This window comes from Corvus moneduloides, chromosome 1 (genome assembly GCF_009650955.1).
Source record: "Corvus moneduloides isolate bCorMon1 chromosome 1, bCorMon1.pri, whole genome shotgun sequence".
In the NCBI taxonomy this organism is placed as follows: Eukaryota; Metazoa; Chordata; class Aves; order Passeriformes; family Corvidae; genus Corvus; species Corvus moneduloides.
The window spans coordinates 37,725,777-37,752,895 of record NC_045476.1 but is presented as its reverse complement, the minus strand read 5'-3'; the positions used below and the strand labels follow the sequence as shown (position 1 = coordinate 37,752,895).

The 27,119-nt window shown below is 38.9% G+C and overlaps 1 protein-coding gene across 7 annotated transcripts in view; it reads left to right on the top strand.

Annotated features, from left to right (window-relative positions):
* Nucleotides 1-27,119, top strand: part of MYRIP (myosin VIIA and Rab interacting protein) — a 213,203-nt gene that overhangs the window by 91,849 nt on the left and 94,235 nt on the right. For all 7 annotated transcript variants that reach the window (XM_032106168.1, XM_032106149.1, XM_032106123.1 and 4 more), the window contains exon 3: nucleotides 6,305-6,526. In XM_032106168.1, coding sequence (XP_031962059.1) covers nucleotides 6,305-6,526 — 222 coding nt within the window. The remainder of the gene's footprint in view (nucleotides 1-6,304; nucleotides 6,527-27,119) is intronic.

Below are 27,119 nucleotides of genomic sequence, written 5' to 3'. Positions count from 1 at the left end.
TGGAAGTTGTGTTAGATGCCCATTTTGATGGAGAAGAATAAACTACTTTAGAACAAGAGGCAGCAAAAAGAAAATAGCACTGAACCCTTAGAAAGTAAATAGTGATGGAGGCATATGCCTGCTGGTTCTTATTGTGTACTGCAGGTGGAAAAGGTGTATGACCCTGTCAGCATAGAGCTTCACCTCTGTTTGCACCGTGCCACACTTTGAGACACAAGAAACATAGAAGGGATAAGACACTGAGCAGCTCTCCCTGGCAATTTTGCCTAGTTCTCTCAGATCCCTGCCCAGGAGTCAGGCTTATAAAACTTCCAGTGGGTGTCTTTCCTAAATTTAGCAGTAGTTTACTAATCTGGTTGGTCTGTTTCTGAAGGTTTGGGAGGTTGGGTGAAGAAGAGAGGAAGTAAGGGCTGAGATGGGAACCACTCCTAGTTATCACAATATAGGATCTTGAACATCAAATTGAAAACATGTGAGTGGGAGAGAACTTTCAGTCACATTCAGCCTGTGACTCCCTCTCATTGTTCTCTAGTAGTCAAGGAGTAAGAGACTGTCATGTTCTCCACAGATTAAAAGATCTTTACCCCAGCTCCCGCATCTGGTGCACATCTGGCAAGTTTAAGGAGAGTGGAGATGGGAATACTGTGTACACTTTACCCACTTAATATGAAAAGCCCTTTGTCCTCCAGCATTGTAGCTTTGAGGGTATTGGTAAAACTTGTATTTTTAAGTGATCTTTGTAGCCCAAGAAAACTCCTAGCCCAATAAAGCAAGTTTGGATTGACTGTGGGAGCGGAAAAACATGAGGTGCAGTGGTAAAAATGGTCTCTCTGAAAGGCTGGAAATGGGTACATCAGAATTTGGTCATCTGCTCCCCAGAAAATGCAGAAATCCAGATTCTGTGCTAAACAAAATGCCTCATTAGCATGTTATGTGTAGGTGAGTATTGAGGATGCCTGAACAGAAAAGTGTCTGAGGGCATTCTCTTCTGTGGAGTGAAACAGCATTTTAACAGTTGTCAAACTAAGATTGAAACCAGTTTTAAGACAAATCAGTGATCTTCATGGAGATCATTCACTCTGGGAAGTGAGATAGTGCAAACAGGTGCAGAGAAGAGAGACAACCAGTTACCCAGCTGAGCAGAACACTGTTCTTCTCAGAAAAGCACTTTGCAGTGTGTGCTGTGTGTTCATTGGTCTTTGAAGTAAAAAAAGCTCTAGGGCCAACGGATAAAACAGCTTATTCTATGATATAACTATAATTTGAATTAGAAGGATGGGAAACAGAAGCCCTCATCTGTAGTACTGAAGGAGAAAGTTTCTGCCTGTCTTTGATAACTTGTAGTCAAAGCACTGCCTCTCTGTTCAGCAGGAGGGAGTGAGGTGAAGGAAATGGGATTATATTGTAACTCATAGGAACATTGTCCTTCCATTTTCCTCTTTTCCTGTGCAGGCAACTAGAATAGATTTAACCTCTGCTCTACTGGGGAAGATAAAAGGTGTTTAAACAGCAGGAAAAATTGTATTTGTCCATCACTTAAGAAAGCAACAGAGCAAATGGGAACCAGTCCAGCTGGACTTTGCCTTTAAACTGCCAGGTTCAAACTCCTGAAATGGAGACTGGTGTGAGACAAGAGTAAGATGGTACAGCCCAATAACTGGGCTCAGAGAAGCCCTTAGAGAAGGCACAGAGCTGCATTTTGGGGAGCTTGACTGACAGACTTGCTTATACACACTCTGTCTTGGAGCTCAAGCCAGCTATCAGGTTTTCACCAGGGACTGTTCTCTTTGTTATATGCAAAACAGGTGGGGTTTTTTTAGCTTTATGTTGTAATACAATTGCCTGCCTTATGGACTCCTTTCCATTGCTGCACCCTGTGAAGAAGTTTGGAGTGTGATCACCCTGAACTTATACATTTAGCAATGACTTTTTAAACCTGTTTCTCAAACTCACCATAAGCTTCCTTTCAGTGTTGCCTTATTCTGGCAAGTTGTCAACATGTATAGTACTGTTGACTTTGCAGTTTGACGTTAAAGCTCTGCCTGGCTGAGCCCTTGCATATTTAATCACAGTAATGCCTATTGGTGGGAAGCGTACCAAAAAAAAGGTAACTTTTAGAAAGGCTTTTCTCAAAAAAGCTTGCATTTCTGTTTTCAGGAGGTGAAATATACCAATTGTTTTAAAGAAATTTATTAGAGGAGAAGGCATTGTTCAAGCAAACATTGAAGAATTATGTTTAAACCTTCCAGACACTAAGAAGAAACAAACCATACCAATGAAAGCTATTTAATTTATATTTTAAAAAGTCACAAAAACGTAGTGGGTGATGAGGGGAAGACAACTATTCATCCTCAGAATATAATAGCAAAACCTACATCCAAAACAGTGTGATGCAAAGTGTCCCTAATCTGACTGTTTGTGGGAATTACATGTCAGGAGTCTATCACCCAAAACATTGACTGAAATTTATTACATATTTTTTAATGCAAACTGTGTAAATTAATTGATAAAAGCTTCTAGAACAATCTGATATGCATCTGCATATTTTTGAACTTATTTGGAACTTGGAACTCATAGTTAAATAAAATGTTCTTTGACAGAATTGGTTTTGGTGATAGACATGCTGGGTACCTATTGAGTATTTTTTGCTTCTTTTGTACTTGTAAGCAATCGGTGAAATGCAACCACTTGAGAAAGAAAATGAAACCCAATCTGAGATTCATTTGCACAGCAAGAGTTCTCTTCTCCACAGGTGCTTATTACTATGTTACACATAACCATAACAGCTGAGCCCCATCAGTTGCGACTTGTGATGTGAATAAATCCTGTCATTCGTGCTTCCCACTGTTCCGTGCTTACCCCAGCAGGGACATTTTTTGTGCAGTCATATTTTGTTGCTTGTTTTATTTGCACACATATTCTAGGTATACATCTCTGAATACATTATGTTCCCTCCTTGGAGAAGTAAGTGCACATGAGGGCACATTCAGAGAGCGAGGGGCATTCCCTCTCTATTCTCTGTCTCATCCCCCTCACCTATGTTCTGTTGGGGGAAACAGTGTTGCCTGGGGAGGAAGGGGCAATGTTTGCAGTGTCTGGGTGGTTCAGCCTGCTTCTTAGGAATAGCTCCTGCACAGGTGGCTGTCGTCCTTTTGGAAGCGAGTTTCACTTCATGAGACAATCAGTTGTTGTTGGCTGCTCCCCTTTCCTTAGAACATTCTTACAATCTTCTTGCCATTTAAACATCCTGAAGGTAAAGCCTGAGGCTTTCAAACTTGGGATGCCTTGAGGTTCAGCTTGTACCTCCTGATTTTCAGTGCCACAAACTTTCTCAGTGTATCAAGATTGAAGCCCACATCATCCCACTCACAGCGATCACCCAGTGATCACCCATCTGGAGTTATGTGCAAGTAAGGTTTTCTCAGCATTGCTGACAGTAAACCAGTGCCTGCTTTTCACTTCAAGTAATTTTCCTCAAACCAGGCAGGTTGAATTGCCCACCAGAGTTAGGCAACACTTCACTTCTATATGAAACCCATGTTTTGCTTCCAAGGAAAGAGTTTGGAGAGGAGCCTTTTGGCTTCAAATGACAAGTCCAGTTGACAGTCCCTTTTGCCATTTGACTCCTTATAGAATACCCTTTGGCAGGCAGTGCCTGAGAACCTTAATTTGCTACAGCTGTCAGAGACGTGCATTGCTTTCTTTTCTGTTCTGCCTGGTTTTCTGTGGAAATGAGGCTTTTTCTATCACGCTCTCTCTCTCCCAGCCTGTCCAACCCTATCCTATTTACTTTTTTAATCCATTGGCCGATTTTAATCCTGTTTAGCACTGAGGCAGATGCCTTAATGATATTGAGTTCTACCACTATGATGAATACTGGCAGCCAGATAGAGGAGAGAGGTATAATTAATGCCTGTTCTGATGAAAAGATTTCAGTGTGTGCTCAGCTTTTTCTAGGTATCAGGCTTTATTAGCTCTGTTGTGAACAAAACTCCCTGGTTTTATATTGTAAGCATTATTGTAGCCCTCTAATTGGTGGCTTTGCTTCTCTGGTTTATCTTGATATCATGCATCAGAGCCCTAATGAGGGTTCAAAATGCCACTGAGCATGACAAGGTTGAGTGTGTGGGCTGATACTACCAAGCATCTATGTTTCTAATTCTGGGAGATAATAGAACTCCGTAAGGGCAAAAATCTCTTCTTTCATCACTCCCCTGGACCCCGATTCCTTAGCAATTCTCAATTAATGGGAAGGCCAGCATCTGCTGCCTGGGGTCCCTATCCTGAGGCAAAGATTGCAGCATCTTGGCCTGCCAAACACTTTTCTATGCCAGAAATCCTCCTGGAATCATACAGCCCTCACCTTCACCAGCTTTTGTTCTGGGACCTGGAGTTCCTGCCTGACCTTCTGTGCAGAAATAGTGCTGTGTCTCGCCCCAGTGCTACAGATCAGCATGCCTCCTGTGGATGGGGGAGTGACGTGGAGACAGTTCACTTCCTCTCTTGTTCCACGAGGAAGATTGTCCACGTAGAACCAAGGTGGGAGGGAGTAATGGAGATTAGGGCAAATTAATCTAGCCATCCCATTGAATCTCTGGGATAGTTCCATCAGTTTACCTGAGGAAGCCAGTTTGACTTGCATAATTCAGACATTTGTCTCTTACATGATAATCTCTTACCTTTCTCCTCTTGCACATTCTGTAAAAATGTGGCAAAACAAGCATGTTCTGCCATCTGGACAAAAAAAAATCCTAAAGAAAGATTATTTACTTGAAAGTCCAAAGAGTATCAGCTTCAACACCTAGTCTAATTTAGTCAAACCCTTGTATAGGGTGTGCACAGCAGAAACACACATCATTTTCAAATTTTAAATTTATAAAAGTCATATATCAGGAATATGCTTAAATATGATGTATGTGCGAGTTCAAAAATTATATGGTTTAGATCACTGCTTTACTTGTCTTTTAGACTTGAGGTTTAGAATTGACCTGTCAGATTTTCATAAAACAGGCTGGTTTTATTTTGAGTAATGAATCTGAGGAAGAAGTGGCAAATAAGTTGATGTATAGCCTAGTAATGTGATTCTTTTTCAAATTCCAGACTTGGCTTATAATAATGTTAATGGATGATCTTGGTTGAGTTCCTGAATAAGTATGCAATAAGTGTATTCTTTTTTCCTGTAGCAAGATATTTAAACATGAATTTAAGAGTAAGTCAGCATGTCATGATTAAGTCCTCTTGCAATTTAGTCTATTTTGTGGTACCTCTAAATTTTGTTTAGACTTTTCTGTTACTCTAGTCTTATAAGTGGTTTTTATCAGTAATTGGAAATAGTAAGGTACTCACCACTAATTCTGTGAAATAGAATGAATACAAGTATGTATATGCTGTGTTAAAAGCTTTGATTTTACTTGTTTATTTTACTTGTTTTTCATTGATTCTAATTTTTTCTTCTCATAGGGTATGTCCTAGTTGTACATGTCAGAAAATGTGCAATGAGTTTGCAGACTTGTCTGCCTTCACATCTCTTCCTTCTGCATGCTTTTTTATTACTGCTGTCGTGGAATATATTGCCTCATTTGTAAATATCAAAAGCACTGTAAAATGGGAGATAGCAATTCACTTAATACTGCACATGCACAATTTATTTCAATTTTTTTAATAAATGAGCTCTTCTGCTAGAATACTTAGGAATAGAAGAAATGTTATGCAGAGTGCCTGAAAAAACTTTCACAGTTGGCAGTTGTCTTAATATTGGTCCTAACTAGTAAAGCACCCAAATCTCTCTGAAATGAAGGATGTCATTAACATCACTTGACAATTTGGAGCTATTATGATTAATATGACCCCATGGGTCAGATCTAAGCAAACTTTTTGTTTTCAAAACTATTGGTCGGAAGGATTTTTTTATTACTGTACACCAAGCTTTTTGACTTCCATAAACTGGTTTTTGATTTGTAAAGGGTTCTGAGGACAGCCCTGAATATTCACATGGCATCTATGGCCTGGCACATCTGGAGTGCCTGGAGCAGCAACCTGGCTTCCTTGGGGTTGTCTCTCTGGAACCAAGTAAATTTTGCTCTGGTTTGTGACTCAGGGAGAGTTTAAGTGGGTTGACCATGGGTGACTTAAGGGAACATAGGAGTTTTTGCTTCCCAATTCTAAATTTAGAATATGCATTTCTCATATTCATTTCACATCTGCAAAAGTTATTTGTAGAGTATAACATGAATATGTGAAAAGAGGAGAAAGATTTGCAATTGAAATTTTGTTTATATTTTTGTTCTTTCCCTTTTTATTCCAGCGAAATGAAGCAGAAGTTGGATGAAGAAGGCAACAAGTGCAGCATCCTTTCCAAGCAGCAGAAGTTCAATGAGCACTGCTGCATTCGCTGCTGTTCCCCTTTCACATTTCTTATCAACAGCAAGCGACAGTGCCAAGAATGCAAGTACAACATCTGCAAGAGCTGCAGCACTTACCATAAGAAGGAGAAAGCTTGGATTTGCAGTGTCTGTCAGCAAGCAAGGTAAAGGCTTTTGTTCAACAACCTGTGCAAAGCAGCTGTGGCCTGACCTGAGCTTTTCCTTGTATTTGTCAGTAGTTAACTCTGGTGGGATAGGACATGAAGTACCTGTTTATGTAGGGGTTGATTTGTTCCTGACGTGCCTGGTTTTTGTAGAGGTTAATTTGTTCCGAGAGCGTTTGGTTACCTGTTGCATTTGCCAGGCTTGTTTAGCTGGACTGATGTAACAGCAGGCAGTAATTGGGCATGGCTTGTGCAGGACTGGGATGTCCTGAAACTCCTGGGTTACTAATGGAACCTGAGCACAGATGGTGGTAAGGCAGTTAATAGTTTGGCAGCTAATGCCACTGATGAGTCGGGAATGGAAGGAAGAATATTTGTGAAGAGATCATCCAGCTGTGACTGTGTTTTAGAGTGCTTTTCTAAATGCCAGCTTATTGGTAGGGATGCCTTGAGCTTACTTTGGCAAGTACCCAAAGAAAATAGCAGTGCAACCTGTTATAATTCATAACATCTGTTAAGAATATGTTGCCGGGCCTCTATTTGCAAAGGGTATCAGGGATTCACTATCTCACCCTTCTGAGGGTAGCTGAGCCCCAACAATTAAAGATAGCACCAGAAAAACAAAGCAAAATACTTACCAGTAGCAGAGGGGCTGTTCCTTGGAAGGTGACTGATAGTCCCTGTCTCCAAGTTCCAAAAGCAGCCGTAGCTGTGGTGACAGTAGTCCTGATCAAGACCCTTTAACTCAGACGAGAAGGGTGAATGAAGTAACTCATTTCCTTATGGTTTAGTTTTGCCCACTGGTGACTAAATCAGCTGAGCATATGTGACAAAGATGGCTGTTTCTTCTTCATCTTTCTCTTTAGTGGAGAATGCAGGATGAAGACAAGAGACAAGTCCCTTTGCAATGCTGTATGATACTCCTGTGCTCACCAAAGCCTTCCTATTCCCTCTTGTTTCCCATTAACACCCACTTGAAATGTAAGCTCTCCTATAGTATCTGTGAATTAAGTGTGTGTCCTTTGACACAGGTCCTTAAAATCATAGGGATCCCAGATGGACGATGCTGTATTTCCAAACATCAGTCTTTGAAGGTGAAAGTGGTTGTGTTCTTTGGGGCACCTGATCCTTCTCCACTTTTTACCTGGGAAAACCTACAGAAACCCCCTTTTCCCTGGTGAGGAGGCAGATGAATGACAGGAGTATCTTTTCCAGCAACACAGAGCTGTGGAGCCAGTGCTTGTTTCTAACTTAGTCATTCAACCATTTCATATTACACCTTTTTCTTCCATTTAACCCGAGTTCACCCATACGGGCAGCAGCACGGCAGCCAGGTTTGTGGATGCTGATGAACTGCACGTAAAATACCTTTTGCTGACTCCACAGAAAATGCCTCAGAAGAATTTAATTTCAGAAGAAAAATCTATAGCTATATTACAAAAATGCTATTTCTGACCCTTGAAGTCAGGGCTTTTCCCACAATCCTGTGCAGCCCTCAGAGCCACCCACCTGTAACTCAGTTATAAAAACATTTTCTTTATTTATGAGACCTGAGACATAGCTTGAGTTATTTTTCAGTGAATAAATTAACTAACACTGCTACTAATCATTTTATGTTCCAGTTTATTGGACTGTACTACTTACAAATCCCTGTAGGTAGGTCAGGGGCTAGTATTCCTTAGGAAGTGCTGATGTATTTTGATCTGGTGGGGACTTGTGTTCTGGGGTGGGGTGGTATGATTTTTTGGGTTTTAATTCTCAGTATTTCTTCTAGGAAAAAACACAGGGGAAAACACAACAGTCTGTTGTGAGTTCCTGTTGTCTTCTCAGTGACTTATTCCTCAGGTGGACTGTGTTCTCCTGCCCCTCTCCAGCTCCTCTCCTTGTGTCTTTTATTTTTTCCTTTGATAAGGCAGCACAGGTAGTGGAGGTGTTTCTGGGTTTAGCTGTTACTTGCCTGCACATCTTACTGCACAATAGATAGTGAGCTGTAGTGGGCTAGAAAAATCTGAAGACCGTGTTCTACCAGTTTGTGCTCATCAGCTCGTCACTACAGCAGTACTCAAATAACCCTGAGTTTTATGTCCAGTATGTATTTAGAATATGTCAATGAGCTCTCTGATGTCACAAGCAGTTTTCTCCAGTATAAAAGGCTACAAAGGAGATGTAATCAAGTGAAGCCCTTCAATCTGGGTTTAAAGTCCTCCTGGGAGTTGTACCCTTTTCTTTAGACTCTCTTATTTCCTATTATCTTCCTCTGAATGAGTGACATCAACTTTGGTAGGTTTTAAATAGTGTCCTGGCAGATTCCCATGCCAAGGTGAGGTTGACACTGAAGAAAATCTGACATGTTGAGTTAGTCTTTCAAGGCTTGACCATAGTGGAGATACCTGTTCTGTTGAAGATGATTTTTCATCTTCCATGGCAGAGAGCTGTATTAGCATTTAGCAGAGAGCAAAAATTCAGGTTGGCATTTGAAACATAGAACATTTGTAGAAAAACGGTCAAAGAAGTTAATCTCTACTTCTTCCAAAAGCAGAAAACTCATCATTAATAAGCCAATGAAAACTTTGGTGTTTGAATTCCTTTAAAGCACATCTCCTGTTGCAATGCATCTTTTAAAAGTCAGAAATTGGGCTTGGTATGGAATTTCAGGCTCAAAAATGTCTTTACAGCAATGTCGGAATTAATCTTCTGAAGAACAGGAGAACCTTCCTTCAATTTCCCAATTTCCCAGATTTAGCACACATTCTGCAAATGCTTTTTGATTTGGAGTTATCTCTGAATACTATTATTAATGTTCTTGGGGTTTTCTTCTCTCATATGTATCTTCTTAGTCTGTAAGTACTCTATGCTAAAGTTATGTAATACTCATTTCAAGGTTTTGATTTGTATAGTGCAGTTGGGATTCTTCCAAAGCTTTGTACAATGTCTCCTTGTTAGACACCTGTCAGACAATGTATTTAGGCAGCTTGCTGAGGTCCGTACTTTTTAAGTCTTCTTGGCTTAGTAGATTCCAGGCACAGTTTCTTTGCCCTCTGGATTAATGCTTTTGATGCCAGACACAGAGGTTCTTTGCTCATTTAATAGAAATAGGGCATGCTTTCCATGTGCCTGAGACCACTTTTCCATTCTTCAAGGAGCCGTATCCCAGAACACCCTGCTTGTGATACTCTGCTTTCCAGTTTAACACTTGTACTAATAAAAATAATTTTTTAAACTAGCATAATCCATTAAAATGTGTATTTTTGCAGGTTTTCTAAACTAATTGCATTTTACTTCTGGACTGTAGTATGAGTATGTAGAGTCCAATCCAAAATAAGGTGTACAAACAACTGGCTGTCCACCTCAGCTTTTCATGAGTATCATGCATGAATCCCTCTGCATTCTTGGTTCACTTCTTCTGGTCTCACCATCTGTATGTCAAAAGATTTCTGTCTCTGTTGTGAGTGGGAGCATGGGCACCTAATCCTTTCATGCCTTCACATCCATGCGTTGTGTAATTTTCTCACTTGTTCTCAAAACTCTTGCTCAGGTGATGAGAGTGCATCACTTAGTGGACTCTTGCTTTGCTTTCTTGGGCCAGGCCATGGGTAAGAGGGTCTGCAGGAAGTCATTATTCTGCTTTGTAAGAGCTGCTATGTTGCTGATGGTCCTTTGCTAGTAACAGCTATTAAGAGACAGAGACCTAGTCACTGGTCCTTTTCTTTTTTGTGTCATTAACTAGTGAAAAAACAGTCATGCTGCACATACTCAGACTTCCTGCAGTCAAAAGTGATGTTTTGGGTGGCTCAAACTGGGTCCCAAAAATTGTCGCACTGGTTGCTTGCAGCACAGATTTATTTGAAAGTTTAGGAGAACTGCTCTTTTTTTATTAACTTTGGTTTTCGTACTCCCAATTTAACTGCTGCTTTTAAAATGAAGAAAGCAAAAGTATCTCAATTACCTTCATTGACTCTTCAATCCAGAGTTATGGCTGAATGTTCATTACATTTTCTTTTGAGTTTGTTGAGGTGCCTGGTCAAATATAACTAGACTGTAACAATTTGCGTCAGTAGCAAATGTAATTGTCTCACTGGAACTTGAAAATTAGCTAGACTAATTAGATATGCCATGGGGATTTGTAATGCACATCAGAGTGAGGTTTGAGGAAATGCATTAAGGTCTAGTCTACTTGCAGAACCCAGTACATTTTTCTGCAACTGACTTGTATTGGAATTAGCACTAATGTAGAAGTGGAGCAATGCTTCTGATAAAATGAAAATTGCAACAGAAAATAAAAGTCTAGACTCACTTGGCAGGCAGAACACTCTTCAAATAGAAAGAAGCTTTGCCAGCCTCAGGAACAGTCCTAAATAAAACCTTTATATTTAATACGGTTTTGTTTGGAGGGCTCTGTAAAACAATGTAATGTGTTTTAATGTCAGCAGAACAAAGCAGGTATTTGTGGAAACATGATGGAGTTGAAGTTAGCCTACCGATAGGATACATCTCTTCTGCTTAGCTGATGCAACTTTTAGTGTAAAACTCTTTACAGTCTTTAGAGGGAAAAAGAGGAAAAAAGCACCAAAATTTGGCAAAACCTTGGTATGGTACTTGAGGAAAAGTAGTACTTCTAGTTAATAACTGAACTTTGTATTTGTTTGTCAGTGCATTTGGCTGTAACAAAACAGTTTCAGGACTTAGTTGTGGAAAACTAAGGAAGATATAATGCTGCTTAGCAATTGTGTTTTGCTTTCAAGCAGGCTCAACCATCTGGTAAAAGGAAGCCGAAATGTATTTTAGGTAGTCTGCCTCAGCCATAGCTTGGAGCTTTGTGTACAGTTTTGTGACAGTTGCTATTTCTGCTGTTTGAGGTCCCTGTCTGACATTAGTGAGAACTTCTACAGAACTTGGAAGCTGTGACATTGTCAAGTAAATGCCAGGAAATGTGTTTTTGCTTCCGAGATCATAGAATTGTGTAGGAACGTTCACTTGCTCTGTGGCATAGCACAGATAATTAAGTCTTAGTTCTACCATGTGCATGTTGTCTTCATTTGACCCATATGGCTCTTGTTCTGCTTTTTAAAAAATTCTCTGAATGATCCCGTTCATATTGTACTTAAAGCATTTACTAATTTTAAGTAAATTGCAGTGAAAATTATTCTTCTCAGATGTATATACTTGTAGAAATTGATGCAATTCCTTCCAAAAATGCATGCTGCTCTATTCAATTTTTTTTCTTCCTCCTTATCCTGCCCCTGTCTCTTTGTTTTGTATCCTGCCTCTTGACCTTCTTGTCCTTACCATGCTTTAGCATCACAGTAGATCATAGACAGCATATCCTTTTGTTCACTGTACCCATGAAGAGCAAGGACAAGAGCTTTGATTTTGCACAGAAGCCAAGAACAGTCTTTGGTTTATTCAGTTGTTCCCTAACTTGATGAGGAGAGAGAGAAATGTGCAAACTAGTTGCTTTGACAGGTTGATCTCTGCTGGGTTTTTTGCTATACTGATCTATCTTAATTATTTTGAAGTATGCACTGTGAAGATTTCATTTCTGCAAGACAGAATAAAACTGAACTTGTATAACATACAGTAGACTGCATTGCTGCACTCAGCTTTAAGAAAAGCATCTAAAAATGGAATTGAAGAGGAGAGTAGGAAAGAGAGTTCTATTAAAACAGCTAAATACAAGTGCTAATTAGGTGATGTTTTCTAGCTTTAAGTAGCCTTGGAAGTGAACGTGTGCCTGAACGCCTGGAGGAGTAATCAGTGTTTTAGAAACTCTGGTTCCCAGTTTTAGCTGTCAAGTGACCTTGGGGAAATTTCCATGTATCAGGTTTCCCCATGTGCAGAATGGATTTGATGATCCTGAGGCCTTGGAGGTGAGTGGTTGAAAAGTTAAGTGCTCTGGTTGTAAAGCACTAAGTGTTATTAATGTACTTTTATTAGATGAGTTTTGCTGCAGTCAACATGGCTAAGCCTTTGGGTTTCTCAGTTGCACAGAAAGGTAAGTGCTTGGATTCTTGTAGGGAATGAATGAGGGGTAGAGTATCATGGCTTTATGTTCAATGTTAATATATAAATGCTTGCTTGTGTTTGGCTTCACCTACCTTCAGCAAGTCATTGTAAGAAAGGCTATTAAACGTTTTCCCTAGTAGGAATAAATATTACGTAAATAACGTGCAAAAATATTGGGACTGCTAACCTGGGAGGAGCTGGATATGAAAGGATGTAACAGAGTTATTCCTCATAATAAGCAGCATACAAATTATAGGTTGGACTTACTTAGCCTTTCAGTTTTGCAAAAGCTGAGGGACTTTCAGTGAAGGTGACAAATTAAAAGCTAATTAAAATTGCACAAGATTCTTTAAGTATGGGCACTTAAGTGTCAGGTGGGGACATCATGCCTTACAGTACCTGAGATGGAAAACCGTAAGTATAGAACACAATTAATGGAAATTGTGTCAATTCTGCAACTGGAACTTCATGTGCTGTTCATCATAAAATGTATGTGATAAAGCAAGAAGTCGTGCTGTGGTTAACACTCCAGCGGTAGCTTTAAGCAGAGCAGAGTGCCCTTTCACATAGACATATCACTGAACATTTTTTAATTAGCACGAGTGAAAGATTGCTACCTGGTTTGATGTATGTTTGTTTCAGCATTTGGTGAGTCTTCCTGTTTTCTTCTGTTGTATTTGTGCAAACACCAAGCTGTAACAAAGTACAGAAATTGGTCTGTTGCTTCAGCTGAGGCTGACAATCCCACCTTAAGGAGTGAAGACAGCTTATGGCCTGCACTCTGCCAGTCCCCAAGGGACATGCTGTGTGCATGCCCTTTTCGGCTTCTATTCATATGTGTGGTGGGGCCCACTGTGAGTTGAGGAACCGGGAGGTGGTGCCATGGTGCAGTGAAGGAAGATTCTTCTCCCACTAAAGCACCACATACTAAAGCTAAATAGCTTCTATATAACTTGCACAAGGAGAGAAGGCTATTTTATACCTGTATTGTATGCCTCTCTGACTCTCTCATTATAGTCTGTATATGAAGACTATTTTGACTGTCCACAAGTAATTCAGATTATTTTGCCAAATTATATTATTTTTATCCTACTTGCTATTGATAAAGGAGCTCTATGCTTCCTCAGTGCTTTTTTTTTCTCCAAAAGATTTATCCTGTTAACTGTGAACAGCTGCCCAATTACGTGTGGGTACCCTTAGAAGCATTATAAATGCTGTCGTTAACAAAGGGGTTTTTCTTCTTGGTGAGAAAATTGGAAATCCTCCAGACTTGTAGCCAGTGGCATCGAATGGCAGTAACAAATGTGTCTTTCCTCTGGCTAGTGCAGTTTGCAGTATTACCCTCTTAAAGTGTTCTTGTGTTACCTCAGAAGTTAAAGTGAGAATTTAATTTGTCATTTTAAAAAAGATTGACCACATCAATAAATAAGTCACTCCATGTTCCTATTGTTCAGGCCCACCTCTCACATGAAATAGACACTGAAGCACTCACTGCTTAAGTGTCTCTGGTAAGAATGAGATTCTACATTCACATGTTTCATCCTGCTTCTTCAACTTGAGGGAAAAGGAAGGTGGAAAAAGCAATTGCTCTGTTTCTGACAAAGATGAGGTTTTCCAAACTTGTGTGCTGAATTAAGTATTTGGGTTTCTTGTACTTTTTTTGTAGTAGCGTATCTTTTCTGCATCTAGGTTTTTGTGAAGTCTTCTTTTAGATAAGCACTGCATGAGTCTGGTTAGAGAGTTAATTACTCTTCTTACATCTTCCACTCTCTCAGCTTTCAAAATATGACCCTAGATTTGTGGATCATGAACTAAGTGGTGATGGTTGCCAGTTACCTGTACTGGAAGTGCGTTTCATGCACTTTCCTGTCTTACATCCCACCTGCGTCTTTTGCTAGCGCTGTCCAGGCAAACATCTTGTCCATTTTAGCCCAGGAGCTAACAGAAAGCTCTTTCATTGATCTTTCATTTATCTTTATCTATTCACAAATAAGATCATGTTAACATAGTGGAAAAGCCATCTCTGACCTAAAGCTGTCTTTGAGTTTGTACCCCCATTCATTTCAAGCTGTTTTATTCTTTTTTATTTAATTATTTCTGCAGAAGCAGCTTCAAAAAATGAAGATTGAATTTTGAAAGAGTGCCTAAATAAAAATTGCCTGAAACCAGAACCCTTTTGTTTGCAGAAGTTGTGAACTCTTTGGAAGTGCCATTTCATCACAGGAAAAAAAACCCTTTTGTTTTCAGATTAGTATCGGATTTGTAGTGCGCTTGGGATTTACCTTGATAAATTGTTTTCATCAGAAAGGTGCTGTAGAAGAATGAAAATTCTTCACAGTAACTGGAAAATACTGAGGGACAACATAAAAATAATCATACCAAATATGCCTTCCGTTCTCCTCATACCCCCATCCCCCACCAAAATACTTGAAAATTCTCTACGTTTCTGGGAATCAGTGTGGTGTGCCTTTACAGTTTGGCTTTTGTCTCTAGATGTTAGAAGCCAACAGGGAGTTGCTAACACTCTTTTGGAGGGGTTTTGTTAGTCCCTTTGTTCGAGGGCTGTTCTGTGACTGAGCGGCCAGTGCCTTCCCTGAATGAACATTTTTGCTTTGGGAAGGAATCTTTGTAAGGTAATGAGGTGGGTGTGAGTGCTGGATCTGTAATACTGCCTGTCCTGATTGTTTTGATTTGAAATTTAATATGCTGTAAAACTTGTTGTTGTAATTCAGCAAATGATGTCTCTGGGCTATACATGGGAATCAGATGCCCATACTGGTTCTTTTTGGTTTCGTCTCTGTTTCTGTCCATTGATGTGAAGACTTGTGGGGTGCTTCTCCAGGCCCCAGACTGAAAGAGCCCTCCTTCTCTTTTCATTAAGGTCCCAAGAGATAATTAGTGTTGAATGAAAGTTTGTTCATCTAATTAGGAAATACTGTTTCCCATCGTCAATCATGCTCTGAGGTTGTATGTGAGATTAACAGTGTAATGGAGACATCATGGCTCGCATTGTTTTCAATTTGCTGATGACAGATTTGCTTTGTGTTCGCGGTTTTTCCTGGCTCTCGATGTAGGGGCTTGTAGAACAGTGCCTGGAATATAGAAAATTGAATAAATTTATATTTAAATATAAATTGAGATAGAGGAAACCCATATAAAGAATGGTAGTTATTGCGTCAGGAGTCACAGGTGTAATTTTGTCTCACTGATGTGTTTGCAGGACTTTGTAACCTAGGGGATTTCTTGAGTTCTTTGTATCTCAGGTAGTTGCAACTGTCAAAAGAACTTTCAAACTCTGGGTTGATAAAAAGTGAATTAATATCTGTTAGCAAGGAAAAAATTTATGATGACTTGTCTCAATCCTGCAAATTCACCAGTAGCCAGGCCTCTGTCTGTGGTGGCAAAGCATACCTCTGATCAAACATGTGTTTGAAAATTGTCCTGGGGGAGAAAACTGTAGAGTGCTGTACTGAGAAGTGTGAATGGAGCTCCATTGTGAGCTACATTTTTAATGACTCTGCCTCCTGTGCTTCAGAAATCCTGAGCCATTCATCTCGGGGAAGGGGGTGTGTGTGTGTGTGTGTGTGTGTGTGTGAAGTAGTTCTCTTACATGTTTTAAAAAACCCCACCACATTACAACTGGTGCTTTTCAGTCTTTGGCATTGTGACCTATCACAAAATGCCCTCTTGTGTTTTGCATCTAGGCTCAAAGGACTATTGGATGTGAGGAAATTTAAGGCTAATATTTTGGAACAGGTCTGTATCAGCACTGCTCCCTGAAACTCTTTCTCTGAGTAAAGAAACGAGACCACTCGCACAGAAGACGTACTTATCTAGTGTCTATGTTAGTCCTGAGCATAGTGTGGCAACAGTGGTTATTTTTCTCCTAATGGAAATTATAATTAGAAATTGAATATTCTTGAGAGACACCAGCTTTCAAAGCAGTCTTACATAGGTTTGGGGTAGAGAGGGTTGGTTTTGAGACCTGTAAAAGCATACTTTATTGAGTCCATTCTGTGTGGTACATTTAAATACTGTATTGCAGTGTTGCAGTTGCTACCAAAGAAGGTGGTTCTGGCAAGAGAAACAGCAACAGAGTAGAGTGAAAGGAGATTGACAGGAAAAGTCTAAGGAGGAGGGTGGGGGAAATAGTACAATTGCAGTTTGAAAAATTAGTCATGTAACGTGTCATTGTAATTCCCAACTGGCAATTAAACAGCACATATCTGCATAAAGGATTAGTAACACTAGAGGGTAATGTTCAGGATCTTGAACAGCACTTCCAGTATATAATTTGCAAATGGTTTGATGGATACCTGCCTCACACACTCCATAAACTACCACATTCCAGTGCTTAATATAATTAGTCCTAACAAAAACAGACCTCCAGCTCTACAGGTAGCTGGCTATGACTTGATAATATGTTGCATTAATAGACTTGAAAAAAAACAAACATAAAACCAACAAAACAAAAAGGGACAGCCAGCCAGAAAAATTACAATGTTTATTTCTCCTCATGTGTTCTGTGCCAGCCCCCAGGGCTATAGTGGCTGGGCCTCCAGCAACCTCCTCTCTGGTGATAAGAGAGGTCCAAGGTGAAACAGAGCAAGTGATTCACAGCAGGTTGTACAGGGCTTACAAAGGAAGCAAGTAAGAGCCTGAGAAAATTGCAGAGGTAAATTCGAAACAATGCACATTGAGCTCTCTGTAGTGTTATCACTTTTGTGATACCTCTTTTTAGCGACAGCTCACTTTTGATGGGATTAATGGATGCCAAATAAGCTTCTCAGGTGATCACCATGGACCAGCTACAGTAACAGCATCTAGAATAATCTGGATGTGAAAAACGTTGAGGAGGGAGTTTTGGGACAGAAACCCTCTTTGATCTCAGACAGCGGAGACTTCAGCCTTGCAGCCTTTATTTAAATCTACTTTCAAAGGGATATGGAGCATTGTGCTAAGTGAGCATATATGTCACCTCTGGAAGGTTTGCTCCAAGTTTGGCAGTGTCCTTCCCACAGCTGCCATTGCTCAGATGCACCAGTTACTGATATTAGAGCATCATGTGAGAAAATTACAGTCTCAAAATTCTGAAAGTCAAGATGTAGCTCCCAGCTTTCCTTCAGATGATCTCTGTCTAAGGGCAGCTGTGTTAAATTTTGCATGCCCCAGGTCCTTTTTGGTGAAATATAAAAGATGATGATGGCAGTTCCTTTATGTTTAAGTGTAGAGCTTCTCAGGAAAGCACCACCTTACATTCGGCTCAGATCTTAGGCACACAGTACAGCTGATGGGTGCTACCAGGATGTAAATGCAGACCAGCACCTCTTCTGGACTCTCTTATTTTATACAACAGTGCGTGGTTTGGCCTTTTTATGGGCTTAGTTAGCTCCTGTCACACTCCTGTCGCACTGAAGATTCTGCTTCACTCAGTTCGCATGTACCACTCCAGTTATTAAAGGGCACATTGAAAAGTTGCCACTGCAGCATTGCTTAAGCTGAAAAGTGTTGTCAGAATTACTTTGTAAAATACAAAGTGAATGTATGCATTCTCACTGTTGAAGCTAGGCAATGACTTCTAAATTGTGTTGAATCTCATGAGCTGTCTGATATATTTGCACACTTTTCATTTAGGTTATGAAGACATCATTGTGGCTTTCAAAATTATTTGGACACTTCTATTTTCCTGGACGGTTGCTGATGCTGATTCTGTGAATTTCAGATGTCTTTGAATGGTTTATGAAGGGTAGAAGAACTTCAAATCAAAACATAACTTTGATGTATATTTAAAGGTAGAAAATTAATACACAGATCCTGCTGTGGAGGAAGAGGGTGTTTCCTCCATGTCTCTACATATGCTATATCACAGATATATGTATGAGGACTCATAGATGGTTATTTTTTATAGTACATGAAGGGAGGAAATATTTTTTTACTCCATAGGTGACAGAATTCATCAGGTGAGGAAGTAGAAGGTGGACCTGGATTCTGCTTCCTGCTCAGAAGGTGCTCACCATCTGGTGTTGAGTAGGTCACTCTGGCTTTCCTTTTTTTGCTCCATTTTGAGAGAAATGCAATCCCTACCTTGATAAAGCTCATGTGAACTTTATATATGTATGTATGTGTGTATATATATATATATATAAAAATATAATTTTTTATATATATATTTATTTATATAATTTTTTTTTATTTTTTACTTGCTGTCATACAGACTTGGAGTGCTTAAATAAAAACCATGGATGTGACAGGCTCCATATGGAAAATCAGGATTTTGGAAGGCTCCAGGCTCTGAAAATCTTACTATGTCTTGAATGATGAACAACACATACACCATCCACTTAACTAGGTCAGACATTTTAAAGCTTTTCTCCTTCTGCATCCTCTGTAAGGATCAGTCCAGAGCCTCGTCTCATCTATCAGAAGTAGGGTATCTCTAGTCTACTTTTCTCTATTATCCTTACTGTGTGTCTGTGTGCTCTGTGCCTTGTTTTGGCCAGAGTTTGAAGAAGGGCTTTCCAAGGCAGAAGAGCGTGCTAGTTTGTTTTACACACAAGGTAGGTCCATGGTCAGAAAAGCATCAAAATGGCTCATATTTTGCTTCCCTGTGTGCTGTAACATGTGAAAACAGTGGGATGGTGGGGACACAGAGCTGGGATTTCTGCCTTCAGATTAAAAAAACCCCTACTTTGTAGGCTTTTAAAAGTTGATTCCCACTGCAGTGGTGTGTTTTTTCAGCGGTCAAGGCAGTGCAGTTGAACCTGAGAGACACCTGTTGGAAAAGCAGCCTTTCCTGTCCAAATGATTGTCAAGTGAAATCTGAAGAGAGCTCACTGGAAAATTCCTTAGCGGAGAACACAGCAGATGGGAAATCTTGATCAGAAAAAAACCAAAACATAAAAATAAAGCCTTGCATTTAGTGAAGGGAAACACCTCCTCCGTAGTAGCTGTCTTTAGCTGCTAGGTTTCATGGGTTTAATAACTTTTTTAATAGTGAAGAAAAAATCTAAGAACTGTGATTCTCCTAGTTATCACATAGACATTATCATACATTCTAACAGACTGTTTCAGGCTTGTGTCCAGGGCTAGCTGATTTGGTTGAAATTGGCCAGCTGATACAATAAACTCTAAAAATTCTCTTATAATGAGATTTTTCACAAGTAGCCTGGTCCATTGTGATGGCATTTCTTAAATCATAGCAAATCCTGTTCATGAAATCAGGTATGGGTGTACTTTATACAAATGGAAGCTCCTCCTGTCCTTTCTGGAAGGACCAGTAGATGAAGTTTACGAAGTGCACCTGGGGAGCCAGGTCAGGAATGAGAGCTTAATATAAGTGAGAATTTAGGTTCTGTAAGTAATTTCCTTTTAGCAGGGCTTGTAGATACAGAGTGAGCTAGCTTATATCCTACGTGTTTCATCCTGCATGTTTCAACTAACTTCCATTGCTATAAGGTATGTAAGAGAAAATCAGCGTGTTATAAACATGAATCTTGCCCTTCATTGGTAAGATCTGGGTCACTCTGCAGGCATGCTTTGTATATCGAGGAGATTGTTATTTAAGAATTATCGAAGCTTAAATTATGTTATTTATTTAAATTACGCTTATATTCTGTTATTCACGTTTTGCAACAAAAAAACTCAGATACTATGTGGTGAGAAAGAATTAGCTTAATCAGAGAATGCTTTTAACTGGGAGTCTGTATTAGCCAGAATTTCCTTAGTAGTGGGCAATTTCTGTCAAGGCAAGCCAGAAAGCATAACTGCCTTACCATGCTTTTGTGATGGCTTTCTCGTGCTAAAAATGTCTTTTGCCTTTGGTAGCAAAGATTCTGGCAAATATAAAGAGATCTGGGGTGGGGAACCAGGTGCTAAGTATCTTCATTGCTTCTCTGTGGTGAGACTTTTTCTAATCCTGTCAGAACAACAACATATTGGTTGTTTGACTCTTTTTCCTATTTGACATATATGTAAGATAAGCAGAAAATCTTCTTCTTCCCTCATTTAAAATGACTTGCTCTCACTAGTGCACCATCTTCCTAGAGGAGGTGAAGTGTTCTGTGGTACATAATATAACAAATCTTCAGAGCCCCTGCACTGGCACAGTGCTGTTTCCAGAGCACTAAGGTTCTCTCAGGCACAGATCTCACAGGTCTGTTCTGCTTTTAATTCTAGCTGAATAATTGTCTCCAGATGCTTCTATAGATTCATCTCGATCTGAACACTGCCTTCAGAATAAATGCAGCATTTACAGCCCCTGAAAGTCTGCAGAAACCAAAATGCTTCTGCCATTATCGTTACTGTCGGGATTTATTAGACTGCTGCTTTTATGCCTAATAATTAAAAAACCTGCAGTGTCAGTAGATATTGCCACAGGTCTGAAATAAATTAATTCAAGCTGACATCAAGATTTAATTGAGCTTTGCTTTTTCTTATGACAAGGAGCTGTACCATCTCACTATTTTTTTTAATTGCTAAGTTAGTCTGAGTTTGCAATAGAAAAAAAATTTTTTTTCAAGTGATAATAAGCTCTTCCCATGAGGTGAGCTGCCTAGCTTTCTGCTTTTCCAAAAGTATCTCAGTTTTTGGTTATTTTCCTCCAGTTACTCCTGTTTTCATAAGTTTACAGTGAAAGATCACAAAATACTTAGGATCTTTTAACTGGTTTACACAAAGCCTCTGCAAGATGTCATTTCAGGTTCTGTGTTTGCTTTGATGCCAAGGATTTAGTTGTGTGTAAAAGTACCATGTCTAAATGGCTTTTCTGTGTATTTACAATCTCTTTGGCCTTGTTACGAGAAGGACATGAGAAATGTTAATTTAGGATATTTAAAAATCCACAATGGTGCTGTCAGAGGGAGGAAAAACCACCCTGAAACCAAATTTGCCATTCAGATTCAACATGCATATATCTAGTGGGATCATGTGGTCCTGGCTTAGCTCATATAAATAAATATGAACTATAAATAAATATTCACTAACATCATCTGTGAAATTTACTTGATGTTATTATATCAATACTGTTTGTGCTTCAATAATTGAAGTTCAAATGAATTAAATATTTGAAGCAGAGCTCCACAAGAGGGATACTTCACAAGAGGTATCCTTCATATTGCTGCTAACATTAACAAATACCTCTAGGGGGTTGAAGTAAATATTTTGAAAATTTTATAGATATCTTGATTAATTTGAATTTAATCTAATTTCAAAGTAATTTCTCTCCATAATACAGCGTAATGACAGAACAGGGCAGGTTGTTCAGACTTCCCATTTCACTAAATCACTGAAGCCTTTTGTTATGTATGGGGAATTTCCTCTTAGGACATGGTTTTTCTGCCATTCTCTATAATGAAAGTTTCTTTTTCAGCAGGGAATTAAGACATGATGAAAGAAACTCTTAAAATCCCTTTGCTGTCTCAGAATTACTTCCCCTATCTTGTTCTGTTCAGCAGGACAATCTTTTAAAATGCACATTACTCACTGATCTCTTAAAGAGAGTAGATCTCAATGCTTTCTGGGACAGACAGTGACTTTGAGCTATCCCTGCAGTGTTCAGTATTGACGTATTCCCAAATGAACCACAACTTTTGTTGTGCCACGCTACAGTATGAGTGGGAATGGAAAATATTCTTTAAAAATCTTTAACGTGGGACTGTGAAGCTTATAGAACTGCAGGCTAAGATTGGTACTGCTTTTAGCTGTTTATGTAATTCTGCCTTACAGGTACATACTTTAATGTGGCTGGGATCTATTTGAGATGTAAGTTGACCTTTTAGTTTGGTGCGTTTGGGATAACACACACGAATTTTCAGATTTTTATTGCTTTTTTAACCTAAGTTTACTTCTACAGACTCTTGACTGCAATGCCAAATTGAAGTAGGCTTAAAATTTAAACCCAACTGTTGAAATTATAAGGGGTAAGGTATAGAAGGGGTAAAAATATTCCTAGACTTTTGGAGACAATCTTGGCAGTTCATTTCCCAGTAAAAATACTACAAATTTCAGCTTGTAAATAATAGTTCAGGTACTGAGAAAACTCAGAATAAATGAACAGACAAGTAAATGAATGCAAGAAAAATGTAATGTACTCTGCAGAGAAATCCCTTTCTTTATGATTCTGTGCTTACCCCAGATACCTGCTGTTTAAAACCTGTGCCATTTTCCCAGAGACCTTCTATTTGTCACTGGTCTTTGATTATATTTCCTTGGTAACATTTCACTTTTCTGTTTTCCCTTTCACAAGCTTTACCTTGAAGTATAAGAACTGGTTATTATTGAGAAAAGATATAGTTCAGGTCAATCTTAGTGCTCCTGGTTACCTTTACCAACATTATATTTTATCAGCTAATACAGTAGATTTACTCTTTGCATTGGTAGTGACCTAGTTGTCTTTCTTTGCTCTTAATGTTTCTTAAAAACATTTTTAACAGTCTATAAGCCAGGAGGGCTGCAAAAAGAAAATTGCTGGGATAGGCTAAACACAATCTAACACTCTAAATATCTTAGTGACACAAAGGTGTTTAAAGAGCATTTTAAGCTGCAGTGGTGAGCACACGAGAGATATGTCTTGCAATGATTAAGAAAGAAGACTGAAGGATAACTCAAACATATGCATTATAAATTCTTTTCCGTCTGTGATTTCTCACTGGTTTGCCCACAGGACATCTGACTTGTTGTAGTCCCACTGCAGAAAAGAAAAAAGGACTATCTAGAGGTTAAAGCTGTTGTTTGTTTCATTTGTTTCAGAAACTGAGAGTAATGTGGTCAATAAGCCAAAAATTGCCCTGCAGGAACAGCTTACATTTCTTTACAGGAATCTTCACAGCTTCTGTAGTCCATTTGCATAGAAAAAAAAAAAAAACAAACCAAAAGAAGTCTTCCTCGTGTGCTACTGGACTGAGACCTATGTGCATCTTTAGCAATGTCTGCATGTTTCTGCAAACCTTGCAGGTCTTTGGCACTTGAGGCAAGAGGAGCAGCAGGTGGTTGTTACCCTTTGGGAGGCAGCCTGAGAGTAAAACGCGATGCTTTGTCAAGTTGCTTCTTAGAGATCTGTCAACAGCAGATGACTCAGGCTCTGCTCCTGCCTTTGCAAGGGTGTGTGCTTTAGTGAGCATTTATTTTTATATAGAGTGTGTTGGCAAAGTCACACCATGCTGCAAAGTCCCTGTAAACTTCACTGTGGTTTCTCAAAATCACATAATTTTGCCAAGGCTTCTTTTTTTTTTCATGGAGCAAAAATGCACAAACTTTTCGATGTCTTTCAGAAGTTGTCCTCCAACACATGCAAGAGCAAAGCATCTCAAGGGAGAAATCAGAAGATTAATGTTTTCACATATGTGAAAAGTGTGTTGTTCTTTAGCCTCATCCTTAGAAATTCCAGAACAACACTGATATTTTTTTCCAAATATTTATTGTAAGTCAAATTCCCAGCAAAACTCACTTAATTCAAAGAGCTGAAGTTTATCAAAGTAATTAAGAACAGATGGATATGTCAGGTAATCTAAAGAGAGTAACAGTTAATTATAAGCCAGTTTACAATATACTTCAGACATTACCTGCCCACCTCCTGACAACCTGTAGTTAGCTAACTTGGGAGGGACACACTTCCTACCAGTGATGAGTATTTTCCTCTCTTACTGTGTGTCTTCAATGGTTATGCCAATAAATCTTTCTTCAGTCACTGTACCCCTTTTGTGCTTAGAAGCTAATTGCATTACAGGGTATATTTCTCTTCCTCTACACTTAAGTAGCTGGTTTCAGCAAGGGAGCCACCATATAAGGGTGTCACACTGCCTTGGAGCCACATTGCTTTCTATTCTAATTCTGCCTGTTTTTGCAATGTGTTTTCATTTGCTGGAAAAGCATTCAGACACCAGCAGGTGCTGGAATACAGCAGAAAGCAAGAGTCTTGTTCCCGTTTCAAGCACATTTTTCCCTAATTTCCATTCTCATAGTGGGGATCAGGGATTTATTTGGGGTTGTAAGATGTGCTCTGTGAGGCAATAAAACCTGGTCTGCTCATTTGGCTGCAGCCTAATTAAAATCTTGGAGTTCATTGCTGTAGTGGAGCCATCCATGTGCTGTGGTTAAGAACTTCCATCAAGGCTTTGGTAGATCAGATTATTCTGCATATTGTTCATAGATTGTTCTGCATAATGCCAGATTTCAGGCTTTTCTGTGCGGAAATTATCTCCTTGTACTTGTTTTCTCTGTTGTCAGGCATGGTAAGGCCTTAATGTGGACGGACTTGCTGCAGAAATCCTGTGTGATACTGAATAGCAAATTCTAGTACTGTTTTCTTCTGGAGGGTGGCTTGCTTTCGTCCTCACAGTCTTCTGTGGAAATTTCCTTTAAAGCCTGAAAATCCAGTTATAACCTTAATTAACACAGAGCTGGGAGTTGTTCCAGCATGGATTATTTGATCATGTGAGTGTGGCTTCTCTTGTCATTGCAAGCCAGGCTGAACTCAAGATCCTTTTACTGCTCCTGATGATCAATTAAATGTTAACCACAAAAGGGAGAGTTTAGTAGTGGGAGAGATTTGCCTTTTCTGAATTTAAAGGTGACATTGGGAACAGTAGACCATATTGAAGTTTTAATTAAAAGTATTGCCAGCTTCTCTTTAAATTTTACTGTCTAGGTTATCAGTTGTAATCAACTGTTTCTAAGGATGTTTAATCAAAAAGCACAAGATCGATACAACTCTAACGTGAAAATAACAGCATTTTTTGTGTATTTATAGTGCAGTTATGTAATAATTTAAAATAATAAATATTTATGTCTGTAGTTATCTATGTGTATGAAAGATAATTTTAAACAAAATTTGTTGTACACACATTCCAAAACTCTTTTCATAAGTCATGTGAGCTAACATGGAAGCTTCATGTCAGCATTACTTAATGGAACATACCCTGCATAAAGAGATATTTATATTATTTCCTGGCCCAAGGGAGCAATTTTGATACAATATATGTGCAACAGACGACTATTTTAAATAGTGGTCAGACATGATGTTCGAGCTGTACTTCTTCAATTTGCATACATTATTTGTTGAATATTTTATTTTAGAGCCATTGGATTTTAAATTTAATTACCAAGGAGACCTGCAGTTTCAGAGATTTATAAAGAGTAACTTTTAATTTTGTGTCTCAAAGACCTCTTTAAATAAATTAATTTTTTTTTTGAGCCATAAAACAATTTGGCTACGGGTAGTTCTTACAGAGAACTTCGTATAGAGGAAAGTGTGAAAATTTACAGTTTCATGCATATGTTCTCTTCTAGTAGAAGAATACTCAGTTGTGATCATCTTTTTGATAATTTTCTGTGATACTGGGCAAAACAGTCCACCTCCAGGTAGAATACTGTATGCACAGGCATTTTAGAAACCTGTTGGAACTAGTACTGTGAAATCTTAATCCATATTTCTCCTCTCTTGCTGGCAGATCGGGTTTGTGCCTAGAGTAACCGAGCTTTTCTTTTGCTGGAAACTAGGGTTCCAACAGTGTGCTGCACATCTGAAAATCCTGAGGAGCTTTGTTTTTCCATAACCAAGTATGCCCATTCCTGTACTAATTCTTTTGATAAACTAGCCACAGTAGTCTGCATTGTAGTGTGAGAAACCCAAAATTTAGTTTGGGTTTGTTTTTTGTGGTAAGTCTCTTGCTTTCTTTGGTAACACAACAATATTGACCTGAAAGTGCAAATTTTAATTATACTGAAGTAAAATCCATGTGTGACTTAAGCATATGGTGGATTTAGGGCATACAGAAGGGAAACCACAGCTTCAGTTTTCTTACTTTACTGTTGATCTGTGTTATGAAATTAATCTGTTTTGGAAAACCTCATTTTTTTACCTTTGCCATCTTACTAGGGTTTTTAATGTTTTGGGGTTTTTTTCTCCAGGAAATTACACTACATGAATTTCCCAAGCTTGCTTTTTTTCGACTCTAGTTTGACAATTTTGTGTTTTGAAGTGTTGCCATGCTGTGCAGATTACAAGAGGAAGCCAGAATTACCATAGCCAAAGGTCTTAGTGTCTGACTTATTGAATCTTAAGACCAGTTCCTACATCAAGATTGTCATCATAGTACAAAATTCAGTATTTTAGCTTGTAAGATGCATTATAAATCTAGAATTACTGATTTCTCAATCAAGTCTGCCTAGGAATAGTGGAATTTTTACTCTTCAGAAATACAGTTTTATTATTCATTTTTCCCCAGGGGAGGAGCAAGGACTAAATATTTTCATTTAATAATATGCTGAAATCTGTGAGCTTATATTTTAAGAAAGTTAGAAGGCTTTATGATTGGTAAATTAAATATTTAAGACACTTTTCTTCCTTCACTTAAAGAATTCTGACACTGTCAGTGTCTGAATGTGAGTCTGTACCTTTCCTGCATTAATAGTAAATTGCAATATCTTCATAAATTGCATTGTTTCACTCTCTTTTTGCAAATTTCTCTGACTTCTGTGCAGACACGATTACTTCTGTAAAGTAGTATCCTCTATTTTCTATAATTAAGTCAGTAACATAGTTGCCTTCAATTTAATTTCTGCATTTTCACTTTTAGTGGGAATGAGGTAAATG